This window comes from Myotis brandtii, unplaced genomic scaffold (genome assembly GCF_000412655.1).
Source record: "Myotis brandtii unplaced genomic scaffold, ASM41265v1 scaffold266, whole genome shotgun sequence".
Taxonomy (NCBI): Eukaryota; Metazoa; Chordata; class Mammalia; order Chiroptera; family Vespertilionidae; genus Myotis; species Myotis brandtii.
This window is the reverse complement of record NW_005360124.1, coordinates 1,168,072-1,181,249: the sequence shown is the minus strand read 5'-3', so window position 1 is coordinate 1,181,249 and position 13,178 is coordinate 1,168,072. Positions and strand designations below refer to the sequence as shown.

The 13,178-nt window shown below is 34.6% G+C and overlaps 1 protein-coding gene across 3 annotated transcripts in view; it reads right to left on the bottom strand.

Moving 5' to 3' along the window:
- The window catches only part of AGTPBP1 (ATP/GTP binding protein 1), an 87,931-nt gene that overhangs the window by 27,518 nt on the left and 47,235 nt on the right, over nucleotides 1-13,178 (bottom strand). For all 3 annotated transcript variants that reach the window (XM_005868265.2, XM_014541244.1, XM_014541245.1), the window contains 3 exons: nucleotides 5,002-5,089; nucleotides 2,777-2,921; nucleotides 220-373 (listed from right to left, as the gene is read on the bottom strand). In XM_005868265.2, coding sequence (XP_005868327.1) covers nucleotides 220-373; nucleotides 2,777-2,921; nucleotides 5,002-5,089 — 387 coding nt within the window. The remainder of the gene's footprint in view (nucleotides 1-219; nucleotides 374-2,776; nucleotides 2,922-5,001; nucleotides 5,090-13,178) is intronic.

Genomic DNA, 13,178 nt, shown 5'->3' with positions numbered 1-13,178 from the left:
AGAGTATCAGTATCAAAAGGGACCTCAGAGATCATCTCACAAAGCTCTCTCATTTTCGAGATGAGGAAACTGAGGCCCCGATGTAGACCGAGGGCTAGGCAGTAACAAGACCAAGACTTCTGATGCCTATTCCTAGTGTTATTGCCCTTACAGACATATATAAAGCAAAGGAAAATAAGTAAGGATGACTGGCATTTTGAGTGAAGAAGACAGACTTACTGAATTGACAGATATGTTCATAATAATTAGACTCTGGCATTGCTGTTATCGTCACCAGGGGACAGCTGTTTCCAGACAGGGTTTCACATAACACATCTCTTCGAAAATAGATTTGCTGGGGGTTGTGCGCTGATTCCAATTTTTGAAGATGCATCTTGATAAAAATTTAAAAGTAAAGTATACAATTATTTTAAAACCCTCTATGAAAAATAGAAATAAATGCATCTAGATCTCCACATAACTAAATGTCAGTCAGATTCCTAATCCCCTCTCTGGAACCCTCAGAGGCCAGATGTCATTCAAACATCAGTATTTGGGGAACTCAAGACAGATACAGTGTATATACCATTAAATGTGCAATACCACAAACAGGGTCAGAGGCAGCCTGTATAAGCAGGTTATTAAATCTGCAGCAAAACATATAAAGAGTCCCTCTAAGTGGAATCAATATTCTAAATAGGCTCACATCAATTTAGGCCAGGCTTTGCTGCCAAATGGGCTATGAAAAAGCTTTTGGTTCTCAAAGCCTTCTGAATTTTGAAATGATAAATTACTGTAGACCTACAACAGCAATGAAAAACATGCAGAATAAAAATTATGTCAGACAAAGTTTGTAGCAACTTTTCCTGATTTCAAGATTAATATAGGTTCATTGTGAAAAGGGGGGAAGATACAGAAAGAACAAAGAAAAAAATTTAAACATCCATAATTGCATCATTTAGATTACTACTAACAAATGCCAATGTACATAAACAAAACTATAATTACACATGACTTTTTAAAACCTGCTTTTATTCCTTAGTAATTTATACAAACACACACATATTCATAATTACAAATACCATATAACATCATTAGTATATGGTCATACCAAATATAAACTGTTCAATCCCTTATTTAAGATACTTAGTTGGTTTCCACACTTTTACCTATGTTCATTCACGTAATCACTATTCACTGTGTGGTCACTACTTCTGTGCCAAAAACTGTGCCTGGCACCAAGGACATAACAGTGAAGGAATGGACGCTACCTGGGGACAATGCAGAGCACTGATAGCTTGTAGTAAGGAGAGCCTAGCTGAGTCTGCGCAGTGAGGAAAGGTCTCCTAGAAAAATATTACATTTAAACTGGGAGCCAAAGGATGAGTGAAGAGGACAGAGAAGAGAGGTGCAGGCAGAGGAAAAGTGTGCAGGAAGAACAGGAACTACTGGTAATTGAGATAACTAAGCGATGTGTGGATTACCTTTTAAAAATGTAATAGGTATGTATTTCATTGTGAATTACAAAACCGTCTACACATTAAACCTGCAATTCCCTGGATATTAACTTAGGATGTAGATAAACTTTAAAGAATGAATTATTTTAAAAACTATTTAATAATAAATATTAAGTAAATAATAGCTCACACAGTCTGTGGTGGTGGCAAAAAATGTGAAAGACAGCAAAGAAATGACTTGGTGAGAATTTTAGACTTCGTGCAAATGGCTAGAGAAATCACGAGGGAGTCTTAGGCAGGGGTGTTATATGATTAGATTTGCCATCAAAGAACTCTCTTGCTATAGTGTGGAAAAAAGACAGACGAAGAGGAAATGGGATAAAAGTAAGTTTTAGGACACCAGTAAGAAAAAGGTTGGCAGAAATCCAGGTGAGAAAACATGCAAATGCCTGGAAAAGGTCATGGGATAGAAAGCAAGTCGAGGAATTCAATATACACTAAAAAGGTAAACATCAGTAAGGAACACTAACATGTAACCCTGTAAAGAACAACACTATATATTCTGATGCTGTGTTATTCAGAGGGATACCTGATCACACCTTCATTGCAATCTTTATTAAAGTAAAGGGAGCCTCATTTAGTGTCCTCAGCCTTGGTACCTCTGCTGCTCCATGGACTGTGTTTTCCTCTCATTTTCCCCTCTCTAATCATGTGGAAGCTTGTTTCTAACCCTAGTGCTCCAATTCCTTTCTGGGTAAATTGATCATATCTTCATGATCCTTGGTCAGTAGGACAGCCATTCTGTTCTGAGAGTAAATCTACCACAGTAATTACTTGAATTCACTTGTTTTATTTTGTTTTACAATGCAAATAATAAAAAATCTCAAAAGAACCCACAAAGCAACTCTTGTACCCCAAATTCTAAGCAACCTAGATCTAGGACTCCATATAAAACTATTAGAATAAATAAATTCCCTATAGAAAATTTTAATTGCATCCACATTATTCTACTGTTAGATTTTTCTATCATATCCAATGCTTCTCATTAAACAGGTGGAAATCTCATCCAGTTAAATTCTGAAAATCATGAATCTTAGAGAACTGTAGATTTCTACCCAAAATAGAAAGTAAAAATCATGTCAAATTTCCTTTCTAGTACATAAAAATAAAGACTACATCCCCATTTATACCCTTTAATGTTTTCAACAAATGTTGTATTATTATCTAAAATCTTCAACACTGGATCTTTTTATTTCATTAAGAAAATTAATTAAAGCAATTTTTCTTCTATTATCTGGCATATGACACAATAGTCATAATACAACTTAATGAGTTCTCACCTGTAAAGTTGAGTACGTATATGGATAGTGATAAGCAAAGTAGCAAACATCATCTTTATGTGGGAAATTGACAGTGAATGTAATTGTATAGTAGGATTTTCCCTTTTGCCCACCTGCAGCAACTGAACTTCTTGAGAAGTGATTTCTGTAATAGAAAAGCATAAAACGTTTATTTCCTCCAAACAAAATCCTGATATTTTTCCTTGCTATTATATTAAACAGAACTTCAAGGTGGGCAGGCCACCGAAGGGCACTAGCCCGTCCGGGCAACTCTGCCCACTTCACACATCCTCCAAACCTTTTTTTTCCCTGAGACTGCAGTGACCTCTAATAAAAGCAGGAGAAGCAAACGTGCTTCTGTCATTTACTAAGTAAAATGTTAAAAGGGGGGGGGGGGGGGGAGAAAAACCATCATTTGTGAAAAGTGCAACTTAAGTATTCTATAAAAATAGACTTGATACTAATAAAACAATTTCTATTAGGCAACATCATTACTGTTCACTTCTGAATTTACTAATTAAATAGAGTTAATACCCTACACATCAATAAAAGCTTTAGAAGCCATTCTTTGATAGCCAAACACATTACTGGTAGACAATGATCATCAATGGCTGCTACAACCATTAGATGAAAAGCTGCTGAACACCTTTGTAGTGGGTGGGACGAAAGTAGGTTTACAGTTGTTTGTATATCATAGGAAAATAATACAATAGTTAATAAATAATAATACAAGAATAAACTGTTTTGCATACTCACAACTGTAAACTTACTTTTGTTTCACCCCATACATGAATTCACTAGTCAATCTTAAGATTAAAAAAAAGAAATAACCAGAGATAATATGTTTTCCAATCCACTGCACCATCTATAAAGTTTTCTTGCCAAAAATCAAACCTGAAGTTGATCAAGCTTCTAGATCTAACTATTACTTTATAGGAAATCGGTGAGACTAGAAGAATTCATTTACAGCACAAGGGAGCAATCAGCAAAATCCAAAATGTGGGAAATCCTACATGACAAATTATCTAGTTTCAATAAACAAAGGAGAAATAAAAAGAGACAAAAGGGAAGCCTAAAAATTAAGACACTTAAGAGACATAGCAACACAAATCAAATGCAATGTGCAGTCCTTGGCAGGTCTGATTGAAACCAACTATAAAATAACATTTATGAGACAAGTGGGGAAGTTTGAACACTGACTGGATATTTTATCATAGTAAGGAATTTTCTTGGATGTGATAATGGCATTGTGCTTATTAGACTCTCTTAAATATATACATCTAAAAGACAAAGACCTTTGAAGTATTCATGGATAAAATATGGTATCGGGAAATGTTTTTAAAAATTCAGTGTAGAGGTGGGGGGTGAAAGTATAACTAAAAACCAACCTGTGTTGATACTTGTTGAAACTGGGTGATGAATACATGAGGTCTCATTATCCTATTATTTGTTTTTATGAATGTAAATCTACTTTTCAGACAAAATATCAGTGACATATGATGAGTTAAAAATGCTTTTTCTATTAACTTAATTTCTAAATTTCCAAATCACCTTGTGCTATTTAAGCCACAAACTGAAGAAAAGCTATGGACTATAGACACATACACAGACTTTCAAGGAATTTTCAAATTGGTATAGTCTTCATTAACTTAGCCATTACCCCTTCAATAGATTCATTTTCTCTCTCTCTCTCTCTCTCTCTCTCTCCCTCTCTCTCTCTCTCTCAACCCCCGCCCCCTCAGGTGAGGATTAACAAAACATAAAAAAAAAACAGAGTATACATTTTGACTCTCCAATATAACAGCCGTCCCTTGTATCCATGGGGAGCTGGTTCCAGGACCCCCACCGATACCAAAATCAGCAGATGCTCAAGTACCCTATGTAACATGGCATAGATGAATGAATATAGTTGGCCCTCCAAGTCTGCGGACTCCCAACCACAGATCAAAAACAGTACAGGTATTTATTGGGGGGGAAAAAATCCACATATAAGTGGATCCGTGCAGCTCAAACCCATATTACTCAAGGATCAACTATACTTCCACTAAATGTACCCCTAAACTGATCTCAAATTTTAAAGGATTCTGTTAGAAGTAACACTAAAGCATATCACCACAACTCAAAGAATGCAATAATAACTCTACTTTTTATTCTTTAAATTGAAATAGAGTAAGGTTAATATCCCCTTCTGTAAACTGATGTCCTAGTAGTCTTAGAATACTTACTTATAGTAACAAATGTCCGTCCCCACACGAGTCCACCATGGTCTGGCATTTAATGCTTCCTGAACTGAATACATGAGTGGTTGCATACCTTTGACAGAGAGACAGAAAAGGAAAATTCTTTCAAAATTTTTGAGATAAAAATTAATCTTGCCATTGTAGAAAGCAACAAATATTCAGAAAGTTAAAAGGCAACACATTTCCATTATTTTAGTATATATTAAAAAAAATCTGAGAAATTTCTTTAAAATCTCATAAGTCAATCAATATGCTTTAATTTCCAGTTTAACTAAAATAGATTACAACTTTAATGAGTGAAAAGTCATTAAACTTTTTTCTATTACCTTTTCTGTTAGATCAGTTAAAATAAAAAAAAATATACACACACACACACACACACACACACACACACACACACACCTTATAATAAGTGAAAGAGTAAGAAAAAAAAAAGAAAGAAAATAGCTCTATAGCTCACAGAAGATTATCTACACTGAAGAAAAAAAAAAAATGCCACCAAAATAGCATGGTTATTTTCTTCCTCAACCTTCTTCCCATACAAATGTGATTATAGCAGGGAGGAGGAGAAGGAAGGACTGTTAACAAAAATAGGATTAAATACATAGTATATTTTCTTGGGTAGTTTTAGAAATATACTTTCCACATGAACTTTAAAATCACCTTATCCTATTTTATAAAAGAATGTACTGGGTTTCTAACTGGAGTTAATGAAATTCATGTTAATTTTACAAATGATGATAGTTTTTGAGATGCGATTTGGCTTTCCTTAAATCCTAACTTAAGATATAATCATTTTCTTAATTTTCTTGCTACAGAACCATTTTGCTAAACTTATCTGGGTATCTTTTTAGTCTTTAGTTGTCTCTTGGGTTTTCTAAGTATGTAAACCATACCATTTGTAATTTAAAATATTTTATCTCTTTTAGTACTTACATCATTTACTCTTTCTACTTTTATTTTCTATTTAGAGAAATGAAACCTCCAAAATGATTCTGAATATAGTAGTAAGCAGAACTGTCTTGTTCATAATTTTAATCCAGCTGTTTTGCCATTCAATAGAATATTTGTCAATTTTTTTTATAAATCAACTCTGTCACATTTAAATAACAAAAGTGCTAACACTGAATAATTCTGATGTGCCAGACCTTGCTCTAAGCATATTTACATAACTTAAGTCACTAAATCCTCACAACAACCCTCTGTGGTAGGTGCTATGATCATTTCCATAGCTGAAGTCCTTTCTTCCATAATTCTTATTACACTTAAGTGTTTTAATTATTTTATCAAATGTCTTTTTAGCACCCACTAACAGAATCACATGGCTTTTCTCCTTTAATTTGTTGATTATGCTGAAAGGTTTCCTAATGTGAACTCTTTGTATTCCAAGGAGATATTATTCTTTTACAGCATATGATTAGATTAGCTGAAATCTCATTTAGGACTTTTGCATCTAAAAATGGTCTTTTTATTTTAATTAGCTTTACCAAGTATTGATATAAGATTACACTAGCTTTGGAAAAATATATTAATGATAATTTATTGGAATAAAAGTAAAATCTGTTTTTTAAAAGGTAAGTATCTCAGCTGCAATAGCATCTCAATATAGCACCTAATACATTTCTTATTTCCTCAAGAACAGTTATAGACTGTTCATAATCATTACTTTTTATTAATCAATTCCGGTGCTTCTATATTTTGTTTTATTTCTAGTTTTAAAAATAGTATTTCTAAACTAGTATTTAAAATAGTATTTCTAATTTTAAAATTTTTCTTCTTCTTTTGGTTTATCTTCTTGCTTTTCTAATATCTTAAGTTGGGTGCTTAGTTTACTTATTTTTAGCCTTTTTTTTATTGTAAACTAGAGGCCTGGTACATGAATTCGTGCACAGGTGGGGTCCCTCAGCCTGGTCGGCAATCAGGGCTGATGGGGGCCATCTCACCCAGTCCCGATCGGGGCCGATTGGGGCCAGCTGGCAGGGGCAGGGACTGTGGGAGCTTGGCTGGCCACAGTAGGTTGGCTGTGGGAGCGCACTGACGAGGGGGCAGCTCCTGCGCTGAGCATCTGCCCCCTGGTAGTCCGTACGCATCATAGCTACTGGCCTGTCGTCGGTCGTAATGGTCGCTTAGGCTTTTATATAGACTAGAGGCCCTATGCACGAAATTTGTGCAAGGGACTCGACCCTTGGAGCCCCAGCTGCCCTGGCTGACCCTCGCAGCCCTGGCTGGCCCTCGCAGCCCCTCGCAGCCCCTTGCAGCCCCGGCCGGCCCTCGCAACCCTGGCTTCGTCCATAAGATCGTCCAGATGGTCGTTCTGCTGTTCAGTCTAATTAGCATATTAGCTCTGTATTATATAGGATAATGCCAGTTATTAAAGGCTTTCAATTTTCCTCTGAATACCAGTTAGCTATGCCCGGAAGTCTATAATGTGTAGCACTTTCTAGATCTAATTGAACCTTCTGCCACAGTGGAAATGTCCTCTATCAACACTGTCCAATCTGGCAGCCAATCACCAGGCCTGGCAATTATGCATAGAAAGTGAACTTAGAGACACTAAAGAACTGAATTTTAAATTTCTAATTAATTTAAATATTTAGTCACATATGGCAAGTCACTACCATAATGACCAATACAATTCTAGATAATTTCTAATATCAGTTTTAAATTTTCTCTCTGGGTTTTTGTTTTTAGAAGACTATTACATATTTCCAAGTACTCATTTTTGTTAGACTTTTTGTTGATTTCTACTATTTTTCATCACAGCAAGGAAATCTAAAATCTCTTGTAACTAGAGTTAATGTTGCTATTCGGCTCACTTGAAAGTTGCCAGGAGAACAGATCTGAAAAGTTCTCATCACAAGAAAAAAATTGTAACTGTGTCATAATAAGTATTAGCTAGATTTATTGTGATCATTTTGCAAGTACACAAATATCTAATTGTCATGTTGCATATCTAACACTAATATGTCAATACGTTACAAGTTATATGTCAATTATATCTCAATTTATAAAAGAATTGTGGTTATTAAAGCATCTTCAAGGACTTTAACTGATTAATACACATCTATTCAGTGCTTTTGGCCCTGAATTTTTCTTTGTCTAATATTAACATTACCACTTTTGCTTCATTTTATTTGCATTTGCCTACTTTATCTCTGCCCAATCATTTTCAACTTTTCTGCCATTTAAATAACACACACACACACAGATTCTCTTGCTCTCTTCCCACCACCCCTCCCCGAATTATGTAATTCTCAATACATGATTTTTGAGGACATCTTAGCTCATTCATCATTAGTAATGACAGATATACATTTCATTTCATTCCTTCCATCTTATTTTCTTTCTACTATTGATTAAATATTTCTTATCCTTCTTTACCTTTTTATTTTACAGGTTTGGTTGCATTTCTCCACATTTCCTTTTCATTTGAAAAGTTTTCTATTGTGCTTTCCATCATAATACTTATGATTACTATTTCTCTGATACTATATAAAAATAACTAAGCAATCCCACCAAGAAAAATGAACTTTCACTTCTTCCATGTCACTCTCTTAGAATGATTTTACTTAACACATTTTATAAATTCCAAGTCTTCTATCTTGAGACCATTTTCCTCATTTATTCTTCCCAGAGATAGTTCAGGGGTAGCTTATTTTCTGATTTCTACATACACAAAGATGTAGTTCGCTGGAAGTGACAAAAAATTACAGATTTTGCAAAAGACATCTATTTGGCTGTCTTCTCACTTCCAGCGCCACAGATGAGAAGTTCAATACTAATCTAATTTTTTCACATGCAGAACAACAAGGTCATTATGAGCACGTGATCTACAACCAGACTATCTGGGTCTGAACTCCAACTTCATCACATCAGGTGTGTGATCCTGGGCAGATTACTGAACCACTTAACACCCGTGTCCCCTCTGTAAAATGAGTGTAAGGACAGCGCTAGAATATTTGTTGTGTGGATTAAGAGCATCACATCTGTTAGCACTTAAAGAAGGTCTGGTACATGATGAATATTCAATAAATATTAGCTGCTATTATTATCGTTAATTAACCAGTTGTTTTAAAGTGGATGTATGATAAGGTGTTTTTTGTACTTGAAACTCATGTATTTCACTGGTACATAAAAGATTCCTATCTTTCTTATTTCTACCTAGGATTCAGTGAGCCATTTCAAATGGAAACAGTAACCTCCTCCAGACACACAAAATTCATAATGGTTTTTTATAGCAAGGTAGAACAAGATTCAGGCTGAGGTCAAAGGGCACATTCGATTTATCTGAAGTATTCTAGTTTTATAAAAGACAATGTATTCTTACATTACTTTTAAAATGATAAGTTCATTCTGGGCAGTGAAGGGAGCTACATTTGGAAATTCTGACTATAATAAAAACCATATGAACCAAACAGGGTGCCCCAATAATAATCAATCAAATGAGGTAACTCAGGCTGAATAAACCATAATCTACTCAATGTGATATAGAAAAGGTATCTTTGAATAATTAATGTAGTCATTAGCCAAAGAATAAAACCTTGATGTGCATAAAACAAATACACTAAGAACTTCCCGTCTCGTCATATGAATATAGACCAGCGGTTCTCAACCTGTGGGTTTCGACCCCTTTGACGATCGAACAACCCTTTCACAGGGGTCGCCTAAGACCATCCTGTATATCAGATATTTACATTACGATTCATAACAGTAGCAACATTACAGTTATGAAGTAGCAACGAAAATAATTTTATGGTTGGGTCACAACATGTGGAACTGTATTTAAAGAGCCAGAAGGTTGAGAACCACTGATATAGATGATCAAAATATTAAATTGCCACAGTGAAGCCAACACCCAATGACATTAACCTCTAATACTACCCAAGTAAAGGCCAAAGTTGTATTGAGTACATTCTCAATAACAGGTGCAGATACAAAGAAAGACAAGGTGTTTTAGGCCCTAATCATCAAATGTACGAGGAATCACTGACTCACAACATTTTCAAGCTGAAGCTAATATCCTCAATTAACAGATGAGAGGAACAAGAAAACTTTAAAATGGAGCATGAATAAACTTAGGGGCACCTATCACAAGTGGCATATGTTTTCTGGGCTCGGTGGCTCTATGAGAAAAAACACATGGCTAGTACAGCAGAGGTTTATACTAAAAAGAGGAAGGTTAGATTCTTGGTCTGGAGGCTAACAGCAGTCACTTGAATCTGATGGAAACATGTCAAAAGGATACATAAGCCAGCATAAAAGATATCCCATTGGCCAAATCTTGGGCAATTTGGGTGTCAAATAAAAAATGATAGAAAGAAATTATAAGCCACTGAGCAAAAGAGGATACCAGGTCATCTATCCCAGCGGTTCTCAACCTGTGGGTCGCGACCCCTTTGGCGGTCGAACAACCCTTTCACAGGGGTCGCCTAAGACCATCCTGCATATCAGATATTTACATTACGATTCATACCAGTAGCAACATTACAGTTATGAAGTAGCAACGAAAATAATTTTATGGTCGGGTCACAACATGAGGAACTGTATTTAAAGGGCCAGAAGGTTGAGAACCACTGATCTATCCATTGCCTCATTCGTTTAACAAATATTTACTGAACATGAATTAAGTGCCATGGTCTAAATACAGTGGTCAGCAACAGAGACACTTTCCCTGACCTTATGAAATTTACAAGCAAGTGGTAAGGGTAGGCAGCGAAGGTATTAATCATTCACACACAATAACAACATAAAGATGTAAAGAGCACCCTGAAAGGAAAAGATTACAAGGAACATTTATCAAGGGGACTAATCCAGTCTGGAGAGTCAGGGAAGACTTCCTTAGTCGAGAGATGGCTTAGCTCAACTTCACAGTATGAAATTAATTAATGTGGGCAATTTAGAATCCTACATACTAGACTCCAAAATTCTATTTTGTTGCCTGGTTCTACAATGTTCAATTTATATATGAAGGTTGTTAAAAATCCTATTTATATGGGAGACAGTAGAGGGTGAAGGGAATGGGAGAGGAAGACAGAGTGCAAGAGTGCCAGAGAGGAAGCTGTGATGAAAGCTCCAAGTTTTATTAAAATGCAAGACTGCCATCTAGTGGCAACTTGAGCAAACCCCTTTCAATTATTGAGGGTGAGGGTAAGGGGTCATGGATTACAACAGATACAGACAGCACTATTATACAGTGTCATAAATTCTCAAGTGTAAGTTCACAAATAAGATCATTCATTTGTAAAAAAAAAAAAGAAAAAGAAAAAGAAAGAAAGAAACCTAAGTATTTAGTAGAATTTCCTTAAATATCCCCATAAAAGGACAACTTGGGGAAATAAAAGCAGCAGTAATTCAGCCTCTTTTGGGGGGAACTGCCAAAGAACAAGACCTCTTTAGGGCACCTTTGCTAAAATCCAACATTAAGTACTCCAACAACCAGTATGTCCCAATCAAGAAAAGAAAAAATATTCAAACAATAAGCTACTTTTCTAATTACTATTATTTCCTGATTTCAATCACATAGGGCAATTAAATAAATCCTTCCAGCTGAAGAAGTTCTACTGCAAATATTTTTAGTCACCAGTATCCTCTCTTAAAGTGGCTTCAAAATTAATATGATGATAACATTAACTACATAGCTAGTTATAAATTCTTAAAATGTTGAATTCTTAATTTACTAAAATATTGGTCCCTTCCTTCTTCTAACTCAATTCATGTTATAACAAACCAAAATCTGCTCTATGTTGTATTAACTTAAATCTTATGATAGAGTTCCATAAAAAAAAAAAATACATTACATCTACCTAACAGCTGCTTCCATAGCTTATACCAACTTCATAGTTAAATATTTACAAATATGTGGATAGAAAAAGGAAAATCAACAGACAACTTCTTGTTAGAATCTGGGAGGAATCTATACTAAATTTAAGGCAGATGGAGCAAGACTGAGAAAAATCCAAATATGCCTCATGATCTATTTTTTATATACATATTTTAGATTTCCACAACTCAAAGAAGTGTTGCACTACACCTTGAAGTCTCTTCAAAAATAACAGATAAAGATATAATAAAGAAGTGCAAGAAATAAAAAGCATAAAAAACCCAAACATATGAATTATAAAGAAAAATTTTAACAGGCTAAAAATCACATATTAAAAGGGTAAACAACAAAATGCAAACTCTATTTACAAGAAATAAGATGCAAAGATATCAACCAAATTCAAAAGAATATTAAAATAGAATTCGGGGCAAAAGATACTGAATGGGATAAATATGACTACTCTATACCGTTAAAAGGAAATATGAAAATGTGAAAAATTTCTATGTACCAAATAATTCTGCCAGGGTTGGGGCTTGATTCCCAACAGGGGGCATACAGGAGGCAACTGATAGATATTTCCCTCTCATATCAGTGTTTCTCTCTCTTTGTTTTCCTCTCTAAAAAAAATTTCAATAAAATAAAATATATTTATATATTTTTACAAATAAGCTTTAATACTGTAATCCTAACTCTATAAAAGAGTAAAATTGAAATTTAAAATTATGTGAATGTGAATAAATTTAGGGATAGATACAACATGCTAAACAGTACATTTTCTCTTCTCTTTCCTTCCTAAGAGAGTCTTTTAAACTGTTTTTAATCTACCAAGTTCCTATATGAAAGACCCACTGTTTAATAATCAGAAAAAGAAACACATTTACAGCAGGCAGATAGATTTTAAAAATTCCACTCCTGTGAATTAGTAACTAAAAATTATATACACAAAGATTTAGTATAATGTTTATCTCAGCATTATTTAAAATAGAAGATACTATAATTAGAAACAACATAAATGTCCAATAAAGAAAGGTTTAAGGAGACAAATGTACTACTCTTTGCAATATTTTAAGCAATAAAATAAATAAAAATAAAATAAAGAAAAAGAAAGGTTTAGATAAATAAGTTACAGTACCTCCATAGGATGCCCATTAAATTCTGTTTCAGACACATTCAATGACCAGAAAAATGTTGACAATATGTTTGGTTAAAATACAGATTATGAAACTTGCATAGGTTATCAGCCCCCATTATTTTAAATAAATATATAACTACTAGAGGCCTGGTGCACAAAAATTTGTGCACTCAGCGGGGGGAGGGGGGGTCCCCCAGCCCGGCCTGTGCC